This window comes from Cynocephalus volans, chromosome 16, assembly GCF_027409185.1.
Source record: "Cynocephalus volans isolate mCynVol1 chromosome 16, mCynVol1.pri, whole genome shotgun sequence".
NCBI classification, from domain to species: domain Eukaryota; kingdom Metazoa; phylum Chordata; class Mammalia; order Dermoptera; family Cynocephalidae; genus Cynocephalus; species Cynocephalus volans.
Window position 1 is genome coordinate 48,864,811 of NC_084475.1, and position 13,634 is coordinate 48,878,444.

The 13,634-nt window shown below is 44.2% G+C and overlaps 1 protein-coding gene across 1 annotated transcript in view; it reads right to left on the reverse strand.

Annotated features, from left to right (window-relative positions):
- Positions 1 to 13,634, reverse strand: part of GLDC (glycine decarboxylase) — an 87,800-nt gene that overhangs the window by 18,673 nt on the left and 55,493 nt on the right. Inside the window, exons 16-21 of the mRNA XM_063081034.1 lie at positions 12,061 to 12,136; positions 6,895 to 7,020; positions 5,342 to 5,491; positions 3,962 to 4,074; positions 2,718 to 2,859; positions 361 to 472 (exon numbers count right to left, since the gene is read on the reverse strand). Of these exons, the coding sequence (XP_062937104.1) occupies positions 361 to 472; positions 2,718 to 2,859; positions 3,962 to 4,074; positions 5,342 to 5,491; positions 6,895 to 7,020; positions 12,061 to 12,136 (719 nt within the window). The remainder of the gene's footprint in view (positions 1 to 360; positions 473 to 2,717; positions 2,860 to 3,961; positions 4,075 to 5,341; positions 5,492 to 6,894; positions 7,021 to 12,060; positions 12,137 to 13,634) is intronic.

Genomic DNA, 13,634 nt, shown 5'->3' on the forward strand with positions numbered 1-13,634 from the left:
CCCAAAAAGGGTCTCTCAACTATTCCACACTGCCTCTGCCCCATCTGAATTTCTGCACTCTTTTGAGGGCATTCCCATAGCACTTTGTAACTAGCTCGGGATATTGGTGTGCACATCTCTCAGTGGTGTGGGCTCCTTGTTGACATGTGCTGTGTAGACTAAGTGCCTAGGATAGCCTTGCATGTAGCGATACCCCTACACTGTTAACTACATTGAAGTTATTTCCAAGAACTCTACACTTTTCTCTGGTATGTGCTAAGTAACAGAAGTCTCCCACTCCTGTCAGAAAACCACATCTAGGTCAAACTTGGTTTGGCCAAGAAAAAACCAAGGTGATGGTAGATTGGAGTTCATACTTGCCTCTTGCACCCCTGAAAAGGATTCTGTAGTGTTTCTCTAATCTCTTCGCCATGTAGTTGGCATTTAATATAGCAATTTCTGTGGCCTGTTTAAGGCCCTTGCCTCCCATCATCTGCAACAGAGGGAGAAAGAGCCATCAACCACTGAACAGGTGAACCCAATGGTCAAGACACTAACTTCTACATTCCTTATTGTAGTAGCAAAGCTAACAATAGGGCAAAGCTGACTGCAGATTATTGTGTTCTCTAAAGAGGAAAAAGAATTGTTCTTAGGTTATACGTATTTTGGGTTGTTTACTGTGAATTTGGGATGTCTTAATAATTGCCAGGAATCCCATGAGATCAAGGCTATTTATATTTAATAACTGCCAGATTCAATCTTATCCTATTCTGGCGGTTAATTTAGTCCCTGTGATGCTATGGGGTAAACATTATCACCAGCAAAGAGCTTAAAAATGAAGATTGCCCCAATTTTTATTGCCTATTTTCTTCCCAGAGTACCTCGTATACAATGGAGATCGATTATATATCAAATATGTAACTAATGTAAAGCAAATGAGAAAGCATCAAATAAAACAACAGTGATATGAAACTCCAAAGTAAAGAGGGGACACATTTCCCCAGGTTGGTCAAAGAAGGCTTCCTGGAGTAAAAATTGGAAGTTGACTGTAAACTGAAAAATGCATAGAATTTGGGTAGGCAAATAGTACCCCAGGTGAGAAGAATGGAAAAAACCAACGTGTGGAAGGGGAAGGCACACGACTGTCATCTGGGAGCCACTATAGGGAAAGGTATCTATGACCACGACTTGCAAGCTTCACACCTTTGCTAGGAAGGATGTGGACATAGTACCGCCAGCCACTGGCTCTCAACCTAAGTATCAGAGTCCCTGAGCATCTTTTTCAAAATGCTAATGGCTCAAGCCCAACCCCACATGTGGTGAATTTGATTCTCTCTGGGACGGGGCTGAGGCAGGTGCATTCTGAAAGAATCCTCTAAAGATTCTGTGTAGGCTGTGAGAACCAGCAGTAAAGGTAACAGGAAGCCAGGGGAGGTTTCTGCCCCTGAGGGGAAGTCTAGCAGTGCTGCAGAAGTGTCCAAGATGGACTGCAGCAGACAGAAAAGAGCCTCGTGCTAGAGTCCAGGGGATAAGTAACAACAGCCTGGAATAAGAGAAGGCCCAAGGTCAGAAGGGTGGCTTAAACCCTACTGTATGTATTTACTTTTTAAACTGAAGCTCTGTCTGGTGTTCCAGGCATATGGCCAAACCAGCCTCAAGGCACTTATTTTATACATGTGAGAAATCATCTCCAACCCAAATATGTCCATACAAATAACCAAGATTTACAGAACCCAGGGATCAAAAAGGAAATGGGAATTTTATTCTGTTTGCTAAAAAGTAGACCTTTATTCTGATTGTTTATGTTGTTACTATTTGCAAAACAACTGGAGTATCATTTTTAAAGGCAGGTTTTAGTCTCTGTGGTATAGGACTGTTGTCCTAGCTTCCAAGAAACTTTTCATTAGGAATCATAAATGCCACACTGTTCAAGAATAAAACAGTGTTATCTGGCATGATTTGCATAGCTGAGTTCTGGGGTTTTATTTCACAAGGAGCCACCCTTCCTTTAATGAGGGGCACTGGTTTGGGGAGGCTGTGCTCATTAGCAGCTGAGCAAGGGCTCCTACCCACTACTGTCTTGTCAGTCCAGGAGGTTGGCAGGCCAGTTTGAACAAGAGCTGTATAAAATAGACTCTGGCCCTAGGGTTTTTGGAGAAAGACAAAGGAAGGAAGCCTGTTCTCTGACAAAGTCTAATTACCCCCGAGAGAACAGCTCTGCAAACCCTAAAGGGCAAAGAGCATTTGCGAACCACCACATAAGCAAATTTCCACTACTTTTCATCTTATCCTCCAGGCCCCAAATAAACACAAAGTGAAGTGTGATGTATTCCTAAAATTTATCCCAGGACCTCCACAAAGTGTAATTACTAGTATGTGCATTGCTTTTTACTTGCAAGGGGCTATATAAATCCTACAGGAAACCAAATGACGTGGCCAGAACATCCATGACTCACAGAACTTAACGGTGTCTGGAAAAACATATCTGGCACGTCAGTCTTTCTGATGTTAAACCCACTACGAGAACCCAAAGGAAACAGTGTAATGAAGAAGAGATGAAATGAATTTTAGCTACTCTCTTTAGGAAGGTTTCCTCCACCCAAGTCATCAGCAATATTTATTTAAACACATCTCAGATTGTGGATTTCTTTGTTTTTAAGCCAAGAGAGAAGTCTGCAGTCTCAGTTCCCCACCCACTCATCACATCTCCTGCTCCCTACACACGTCGTAGGCCTCACCTTGATATAAGCCCATGAAATGGGCAAGATGGAACTGGAGCCCCACGGGGCCGCGCTGATGGTACCCACAGGCCAGGTATCCTCATTCGGCTTTACTGAAATGATGGGATGACTGGGCAGAAAGGGGGCAAGATGCTTCTTCCTGTATATATATATATATATTATTAAAGAACAAATTCAGAAGATGTAAAAAGATCCAGTCTAACAAAACAGGCAAGTTCTGAGCCCCCTCAGGAAGCTCTATTCTTAGCAGAGGAACTCTGACCATGGAAGGGACCTGACACCTGCTAAGAGGCAGATGTTCAGGCAGTGATCTTTCCTTCCTTCCTTCCTCCTCCACTGGAGGTGTGCTCCCTCCCCTTCAGCGTGCCCCAAGAACTGTGGTGGACGATTTGGCAGAGGCAGGCAGCCATGGAACAGCATGTAGAGCCATGGGCTCACCAAGACTGGGGGCACCCCTTCCTCCCACTCCCTGGCCCCCCCACTTTCCCAAGGTACCCACAGGAAAGATGCCCCAGAGGCTGTACATTGGCAGGCAGCACCTGAGTTGCATTCACCACCCCCCAGCTGAGGGACTGGGGCCACCCACTTACCATAAACTATATTAATTGAACAGAAAAATAGCAAAAAGAGGCCAAACTCCCAGCGAGCCTGAAAACTGGCCCCTTTGAAATTTTCAGAAAACTCATGAAGCTCAGGAAATGGGCTGTCACCATCATCTCACTTCATTTCACAGTATAAAATCACCAACAGCTAAGAAATAGTCCTTTAGTCTTATTCTAACTACATCCAATTATCTGTAGGAACATGGTTTGTTTACTCCTTACTTATCTCAGATGTAACAAGAATTCAGGCTGTAAAGTATTCAACACCTGTACATCCAATTCACTTTCAATGTAACATTAGCTGATTAAAAAGAAAAGAAAAGCTGCTTGGAAATTTAAGTTAAAGTCTGAAAGGCGCTACCCAGTGCTAATATTCCAGTTCTGATCGATATTCCGTAATGAACCTGCTGTGTCTATACACGACTGGGACCTCAGTGAGGCCAAATGCTATGTTAGTAAAATCTAATTATGCTATTGTTTGGACACACCCTAAAACACTCCTCACCCAGCCCCTGCAAGTACAACTACATATGAAGGCATCCCTGACTCTTGAAGCCTTGATGGAAAGAACAGTGAATTTGGGGCCATTCCTTCATTCTGCCCCCAAAGCCATCCTGAGAGCAGCAGCCCAGAACTCACACTCCGATGGGCCCCATGCCAGGGCCGCCACCTCCGTGGGGAATGCAGAAGGTCTTGTGAAGATTCAGGTGCGAGACATCAGACCCAAAGTCTCCAGGACGACAGATTCCCACCTTCCACAAAGGGAAAGAGCCAAAAGCGAAAGTCAAGGGTGTGGAAGGGCCCTCCAGGGCACAGGCCATGGCTGTGTGTGCAGGTGGAGCCATGGCCCCGGCCTTCACAGAAATCTCCTCCATGCCGGCCCAGTTCTGCAGCCAAATCCTATCCCATAGGCAGAGTGAGTGGCTGATGGTTTCCATAGAAAAAGCAACTGACCATTTAGCCCAATTTACATTTAAAAATACAGATTTGAATACACAGCCTATTCCAAATTATCCACCACGAGATGGGGAAGTGTCCCTGGCACAAGAAAGGACAGTGCCTCGTTTCTACTGATATAGGTGACGTTGACCTGGCCGTTCTACCTTCCCCTGCACGGTCAGCTTTGGGTATTATGTTCATTACTGAATGGCCCCTCTGGGCACACTGACATGAGGGGCCGGAGGGCTACCAGGGTGGATGCTGAACTGAGGGAGATGGAACGAGGCGGACAGTTTTCCTGAGATGATCCAGATAGCAGCCACAGCATTCACCTGGCATTCCTGCCGCTTTGGCATTAGGGTTAATTTTGATTGTGGCCAAAGATACGGAACCACATTTATGCTATTGAAGGAAAAGATAATCCCTGGACTATACTTATGAAAGGAATCATACAGAAGCAAAGTAAAGCAGAAAGAGTCTGAAATGATTAAAAAAAAATTAAAATAGAAAGAAAAACAAGAAAAAGAAAAAACTGCAAAACACCAAGAAGCTGAGAAGATCTCAAGGAGATGTGGGACACTCCTCTCCTCCAGTGGTTCCCAACAGCATTTCCTCCGAGGTTCACATTACACAGACCCTCCGTTCCCAGGTAGTCAGGATTGGACCCCTTGCACCCCTGTTTTATAGCAGATGAGAAGTGAGGTTAAGTGGCTTGTCCAAGGCCATGGGAGATCAACATCCACCAGGGGCCAGAACTTGGGTCTGGGGGCCCTCAGGCAGGGATCTGGGTGACCTTCTTGCCTGGTAACATCCACTGACAACCTAAGGATATTCACCTCACTCCCTGCTTCCTTTCCACCTTTCTACCTCCTCTCCAGCATCCCCTATCACCTCCTCCAGAATCTAAAATCCCAGGGAAATTGGGTGCTTCATTTGAAGCTGGAAATAAAGAAAGTCAGCCTCAGTTCTGACATCAGTGTCGTGTTTTAAGATGACTCTCAAGAAGTCAGAGAAAAAACAAATTTTTTTTGACTTCCTTTTCTCAGCAGGACCTAAGGGAGCCCCACTCACAGTCCCCACCTGAGCGTTCATATTCGCCCCATCCAGGTAGACCTGTCCTCCGTGTCGATGGATCAGGTCACACAGGTCGCTGATGTTCTCTTCAAACACTCCGTTGGTGGATGGGTACGTAATCATGATCGCTGCCAGGTTCTCCTTGTGCTTGTCCACCTGTGGGAGAGCAAAAGGGAGAGGGACACGAAGGGAGGAAATATTTCTTTGTTGGCCAAACGCTTGCTTTTTATTCGAAAGGATTAAGAGAGATGAAGTCTTGGTCTTTGCATTCCTGGAACTGTCTTAAAGTACCACGACAGCAATAAAGATCCACAGCCATTACTCCCTTCACGAACCATCCCAAGGAAATAGCAAGATCTTCTCAGGCTAAGTGTTTATGGTCAAGGGCAAAAAGACCGTTCGGAAGATTTTGGGATATTTTGGGCCTGACTCTCGAAGGTGAGAGTGCTTTCCTTTGGTTCAAGTCATCTCAGTCATTATTTCAGGCCTTTTTGGTTCTAGACATGTCTGTTCTCACGGTTAATCTCTCTCTGCCCATCTTGCTATCCCCACCATTTCCTTCCCATCCTGTTGAAATTAGAACTCCCACAAGGAGTGTTCCTATTTTGATAAAAATCTCCCTCATTTTTCCTTTTTACAGAAGGCAAGCACATACATACATACGGCACATTCTTGGATTTGTTGTTGTTCTGGTAAGTAAGTCAGAGCAGGCACATGTGGAAATGGAGGCGAGATGGGAGTCATTTCCTATATTGCGGAGACTTAATAATTACAACTACTGGCCTAGAATGTTTGTCAGAAAATACTTTGTAAGGCGACGGAAGGGTGGGGGTGGATGGAAGAGATGAGCCGTGCTGTGTATTTTCAGCTTCCCTCTGAAGGTAGTTACATGAAGTTCTCAGTTTCCATGCCTAATAGCCCCAACAAAATCACATTGCTATTCCACGGATTTCCTTCCCTCTTAAGATGCAGCCTCCAGTCCACTGGTGGAAAGCAGATACGGTTGCTAAGCAACCTCTTCCTGGAGGATGGGAGGTTGGGAGTGGGGGCTGGTGTGCGAGGAAACAGGGTGGAATGCTGCCTGAAATTCAGCATAGCACAGCTAGGACAGTCACAGACATTTGCAAAATTGCCATTTGTGTTTTCATTCCCGACACAAAGATTGAGTATCAGTTTGACTGCCGGTTTGATTATTAATAGGGGAAGGAAAGGAAAGAGAGGGAAGGTTGGGCAGAAAGAGGCAGGCATGTCCTGCAAGGAGTACACTTCCTGCTGCCATGCATAATTCATTCCGTTTCTTACATAGGCACGAATTAGAGGACCTTCTCCTGTTGGTGAAGGGAGGTATAATAGACTATGGCCAGCCTTACTGGCGACCGCAAATGTGAATGTTGCTTTTCATTTTTCTTATAGAGACTGTTAGGTTTTCCAATTTTATACAATGTTCCTCCAGACACATACAGAGGAGACATTGCAGTGTTTTCATTAGAATGCAAAAGAAGATAATGTTTACATAATGCATCCGGTCCCTGATCCCCACCACCTCTTCCCATGAGTACCATGGCCTTGAGGTGAGCTGCATCAATATTCCCGTATTTATCCACCTCCACAGGCTGAATCTTCAAGCCTGCCATGTGGGCACTTGCTGGATTGGTCCCATGTGCTGATTTCGGAATGAGACAAACCTTAGGAAGGAAGGAGAAAAAATAATCACCAAGCTATTAATAATGACAGAAAAGTCCATTAAAATGCTTGTAGCACAATTAAATAGGTACCACATGCTTTTATTTAAACTGATCACTAGTGCCTGAAAATCTGCTACAATTTAATTATTACTGTTATTGTAAAACAATACCCAAAAGAGGAGTTTCCACTCGAATCCTCAAATGCTGTTCCCTAAAGATGTTCAGGATATTAATACTCTTCCCTTATCCCCAGCATAGTAAAAATAGGCCTGTGCTTTTTCTAACCCTGTCTCTGTTATTATATATAGAAAGCATCTATGAGAACATGAGATGGGAAGTTAAAATCTAGGACTCAAATACCCACATCACTGCTTCAGTGCTGTGGCTTATCCAAGACAGATGCGGATGACAGACATAAGTCCAAGGCCTCCCAGTGCCAGTACACCAATTACGTCAACATTTATTGGATGCTTACTCTGCAGCAAATTGTTAGTTGCCATACGAATCATAACCTAAGCATGAAAATTAATCAAGCCCTGTGGTCACACGACTCACTCTCTGAAAATGCTGGCATATGTAGAAATGAATGTCTGGAGTCCAGAGGTGCAGTAGGAACTTGAAAAAAGAGGGTACAGCTTCAACTTGAAGAGGTCAGGGGAAAGTGTCTCAGGAGCTAGAGCCTAAGTGAGGGCTTAAAACTGCACTGAATTTTTATGGAAGGCGGATGGTAGGTGCAAGGTTAGAACTTCCAAATTCAAGTCATTTTTTATTTCCCCCAAACAATTATGTGAACACGGGCAAACACACATGCTCTTGAAGATCTGATGATGCACCACAACAGGAAAGGACATCACAAAGTTCTCCCCAACAGAAAGCAACAAGAGAACCTTAAAAATAATCCTCTTTTTTTTAAATTCCCAAAGCAATATTGCAACCCCTTTAGAACAGAAATGGGTGGGTATTATGAAAAATGGGCTTATGAAGGGAAAACTTAGCTTCCAGCTGTTTCCTCAAAAACAGCAAAGTAGGCTACTTAAGAAAAATACATAGAATTTCAACCAAAGGCAAACATGGAATTACTTGGTCACTGTTCTGCTGACAGGTTTGTACTCCTTTTGAATGGCTGCTGGTCTCAAGCTGGTTATGCTGTGTTGTCCTCAAATCCTTTTTCTTTTTAAATGCTTCCCTTTTGTAGTTAAATTTTTTTTCTTTAATTTCTCAGGACCAAAGCTGGAGTCACTGTCCTCTCTCACAAGGTATTTTTATTCTATAAAAGGATTGCTGGATGAAAGGATCCCTTTAGGGCAGAGTATTGATAAAGGAGGGGAAAAGTGAATATTAAAAATGAATATGAAATATTCATAAAAGGCTAAAATTAAGAATTAATACCAGGAAAGTTCTGCCAAAACAAAAACATTCAAATTTAAAATGTTGACCATCCTGTGGTAGGCTGAATAATGGGCCCCCAAAGACGTCATGTCCCAATCATTGGAACCTGTGGGTGTCACTTTATATAGCAAAAAGGACAAGTTATGGAAGTGCCTGAGGTGAGAAGGTTATTCTGGATTTTTGGTTGGGCCCTACATGTATTCACAGGTGTCCTTATCAGAGAGGCAGAGGAGATTTGACTACAGAGGAAGTAGATGTGTTGACTGCAGCAAGAAGCTGGAGTGATGGCAGGAGGGGCCATGGGTCAGGGAATGCAGGTGGCCTCCAGAAACTAGGAAAGGTAAGGAAATGAATTCTCCCCTAGACCCTACAGAAGGAACCTACACCTTGACTTTAGCCCAGTAAAACTAATTTCAGGATCCTGGCCTCCATAACTATAAAAGAAATGTGTGTTGTTTTAAGCCACTAAGTGTGTAGTAGCCACAGCCATAAGCTGTTACAGCAGCCATAGGAAACTAATACACATCCTGATATAAAGAGTAGCAGAAAGAGGCTGGCCAGTTAGCTCAGTTGGTTAGAAAGCAGCCTTGTAACACCAAGTTCAAGGGTTCGGATCCCTATGATCCTGGTCAGCTGCCAGGAAAAAAAAAAAATAGAGTAGAAGAAAGAGAAAATGTCTCAGTGGTTTTGTCAATGACTCATTTATATGTTGCTGTTAGACATTTCCAGTTTTCTGTGTAAATTTAGGGAACACTAATTATTTTTTATAATGTTAATTTTTCCTCACTTTAAAGTTGTAGTGTTATAAGGGACATGAGAATAACAGGACCCAGATTTGATGCTTTGGTTTATCCAAATCAAATTCAGCTGTTAGTACATTTATGCCCATTTAGGTGGATGCTACTTTTTCTAACTCCCCAGGGTGTGTGGCATACATATGCCTGGCACAGATCATCCTCAAAGACTTGCTGAATGAGACGAGTAAAGAATAAGGAGGCGTGTTCCTGTGCATGGCAGATCAATGTCTTACCACTGGTAAAATCCAACCAAAGGCCACTACTTTGCTTCAGGAAATTGGGAAGAGAAAAAAATGTTCCCATACAGGTTTTGGGTTTATATGTATACACTGTCTTCCCTCTGTGTAGGAAACAGTCTCTGGTCAGCGAACCTGAATTAATATTTGACTAACAAACTGAATTATTAATTACAAAGTGTGTAGGACAGTGCCTGGAATATGATAATTGCTATTTAAGTCTTTGTTAAATAAATTTGTATTCTCCCAAATTAAACTAGTAAATCAAGAACTTGGGCATTCTATTTAGGAACCTCTAAAATTTAACCTAAGAGCAAATGCAAAAATAGCTTTAAAAAGCAGCTTGAAAGCAGCTTGAAAAAAGAAAAACGTCAAGAACCCAGGCGGTTCTGTAGCATATGATTTCCCCACACTCCTCTTCAAAAAAGGATATATTTTACTGGATTCCATTAGAGTCTATTGTGTGAGAGCAGATGCCTCAGACATCACTGATGTGGAAAAATCTTCCCTGATTATATGAATAATAAGCCATTTTCTTCTTCTCTAACTAAAAAAGTCGGCTCTAATTAAAATCTTTGATCCAAAAGGATGCCAACACTTCCCAGCTAATGAGTTTTGTATTTCTACCAGCTCAGTGGCTGGGTGGCCTTCTGCGCCTCTCCCTCCTCCGCCCCCTCCCTAAAAAGCAGCATCCAGGGCCTCTCGTGACACTTCAGTGACAACAGTCTGGACAATGGTGCCAGGAGAAACATCATACACAAGCGAGTGGAGAGAGAAGGGAGGACTGGAAAACAAGAGAGAGGGAACCAGAACCAGAAAGAATCAGTCACAGAAGAACTCTGCCCAAGCCAAATCAAAAAGTCTCTCCTTTCTCCTCGACCTTTCTGGTTTGGTCCCCACCTCTTGGACATTGAGAGTTATTTCCTGGTGTCAGTCTTGGGAATCTGGGAAACAGTGTGGGTAAGAAGCATCACAGAATGGAAAGAACCTGAATTTTAGCTGGCCCTTTGTCATTAGTTAATCACTGGCCCTCCACAGACTCCACCACTGTGGACCTTGGTCACCCCTCCATCAAGCACTAGGAGAGCTGCACGGAGACGGGGTCTCCCAGGACAAATCATTCCCTTTCCAGGATCCCCAGGTCCCCAGGCATCTTGTGGTGAAAGTGGGCAATGACAAAGTAGTTTCCGGGGCTACCTCAGTACACAGAAGCCATGAAGGAAAAACAGAAGAGGGGTCATCTGGCTTCCTCTCACTGGATGACTGGACCTCCAAAGTTTCCTTCCTGATTCTATGAAAGTGCTGAGATGCTGAGGTCCCAAGAACAATTACAGTTCTAAACTAACCCTTCCTTAGAAAGTTAAGAATTCAAAACCACGAAAAAACCCAAGTGAACAAAGCCCATTTGGAGTGTCGGGGTCTGTGTCTGTCTGGTTTATCACCTAATCTCTCCCTGGACAGGCACACACTGCCTTGACCATGGCCAGGGTTCAACAGTTTATTGAACTCATGAATGGCCTGTTTTTCAAAGATCTTTAAAAATCAGTCCTCTTCCCCAACCAGAACAAAGGCTTGGGAAGACACACCTGTGGAATCAGGATGAATAAGCAAGGGAAGGGGAGGGAAAACATCTCTTTTGTGAATGGGAAGTGAAAGTTTCAAAAATATTCATTACAAAATCCAGGCAACTAGCCATAAGCAATCTCTCCCTTTTAATAAAACCAGAAATGGGCTAAGATTGGGCCACCACCCACCACACCCCACTTACTTGGGCAGCCAGAACCGCCCTGCACCCTTTTCTGAAACTCTCCTGGGACCGGCAAACACTTTTGCCCTGCTCCCAGCTCCTACCCGATGCTCCGGCTAAGACCTCCAACTCCACAGAAACCCTCACATAGCGCTGGCCACCGAAATGAAGGAACCAGGAACATGTGCCTCCTTCAGCCACAATTTGAGGCCTTTGTTAAACCAACTGCTAAAGACACTGCCTGGGGATCAGTAGTGCCTATGAGCACCTGCTGGTCCCCATAAGGGCCCCAAGACGCAGTTTGGGTCCTGGAGACTAGATGCTCAAACCCAAAGCAAACAATGAAGCAGAAACATGAACTCTGCTTCATGTCTCTTTTTTGTTGCTTAGAACTGAGAATCACCTAATGGGAAATTTATTTGTTCAATAAATATTTTTGAGCATGCATATGACAGAACTGTGCTTAGGCACAGTAGGGGTTACAGAAGAATTCGAGTGTGGATTCTGTCCCTTTTCCAGGCCTGGGGCCAGGGCTGAGCCCAGGAGAGGAGGCCTGTGATGGCAACATTCCCGCCCCCTCCCTCCCGTCGCTCCCTAGAGAGAGCAGTTCCACAGCCAACTGGCTGACTTGCACATTCTGGGTTTGAGCACAAGCTTTTGATCTCTAAAGTTTTCCCTCAAAATGGTCAAGTGGGATGTCTTGGAGGCAAGGATTGTAATGGTCTGTTCACAGAAATTTGTTTCTTGATTATATGTTTCTCTATCTGATTCCAAGAAGTCTCGAAGGGAGTATCCCACAGAACAAAAGGAACCCTGAGAGCTGAGCCCTCTGCTATCCTATGGGGAGCAAGCGCCACCTGTCTGTACTTACCGTTCTGTGCCTCTCACCCTTCTGGTCTAAGTATGCTCGGATGGTGGCCAGTCCAGCATATTCCCCCTGGGCTCCACTGCAAAGGTGAGGAGAAAAGGATCAGGACTTCGGTCTCTTGGCTTTCGTTCACTCATTCAATATTCACTGGGCACCAGCCATGCATTCACCAATGTGTGACACATAGTCACTGTCCCAGACACTGAGGAAAGCTCATTTATGATCTCTGTCTGCATGAGCCCAAAGCAATAGCATCCGGTCTGTGCACTAAAGCTCACCCATTCCTATCCAGAGATGGACCTTTCGGCCCCCTCTCAGGACTGTGCACTGAAAAAGCCTTCTTTTTATTATGGAAAACTTTGGAATTATACCAAAATTAAGGAAACCTCACATACCTATCACCCAACTTTTACAATTATCTGTGTATGGTCTATCTTGTTTGCAACTATATTTCTCACCGACCCTTTCATGCTTAACTGGACTGTTTTGAAGAAAACGTCAAGCGTGACTTCATCACTTCAAACTTCAATACGTATCCTAAACTGTAACTACAACACAATGATCATAACTAGAACAATGAACTGTAATTCCTTAGTATCAACCAAATATTGAGTTGGGGGCCAGACTGTGTCCAGAGCAACCCTGCACTTTTATGTGGTGCCATTCCTGTCAGTCTCGGGGATGCTTTTCCAGGCCCCACTTGCAGATGGACTCATCTCAATAGTCCCTGAAGGCACCACCTTTAGAGCAAACTTAAGGACTAACATTCCGTGAGTGATGCAGAGTCAACTGTAAACTGTTATTTAATGTTCTCAGTACCCCGTGCAGAGAGGAAATGGGAGTGATAGGTTTTTCAGTTCCAGCCCTGGGAGCAAACACTGATTTTCCTTCACAGATCTTTGTCTGCTTGATAGAATTAGGAGGTTTAGCTAAAAAGAAAAAAAAAAAAAAAAAAAAGCCTGTTGCACAAGACCTGAGACACCCAGCCCCTCATCACCTGCACTGAGACAGCTTTACCTGTCCATTCTCTTCCAGAGAGAGAGGCAAAGATCACTTTTCTGTTTTCCTGGCTTCTGAAAAATCAGTTCTAGCCCCTTCAATGTTTTCTGTTTTGAGGACAGGAAAATGAACACACCACATTTCGGAAGCCAATCACATCACTAGTTACTTATTCTCTTGCGCCTGTATTCTCATCTGTAAAATGGGGATAATAACTGCACCCACCTCATAGGGCAGAAGCGAAGAGTACTGAGATAAGCCATGTACAGGGTTTAGCAGCCAAATCCTACCCATTCTTCAGCTAGTGCCAACTCTGCAAAGCCTTCCCCAAAGCCAGCAATCCAGCTCTTTGCTGTGGCTACAAAGCCCCACACGACCTGCGGTCTCTCTACACCCGTGTCTTCTACCATCTTCCGGCCACCCAGGCCTTATTCCTTCCCTGAAACACAGAGAGCCAGTTCCTGCATTGGGGCTTTTGCACTAGGTGTTCCTTCTGCTTGGAAAGTTCTTCTAGATCTTTACATATCTGACTTGCCAATGTCTAAGCCTCAGCTCAAAAGTCACTTCCTCAGAGAGGC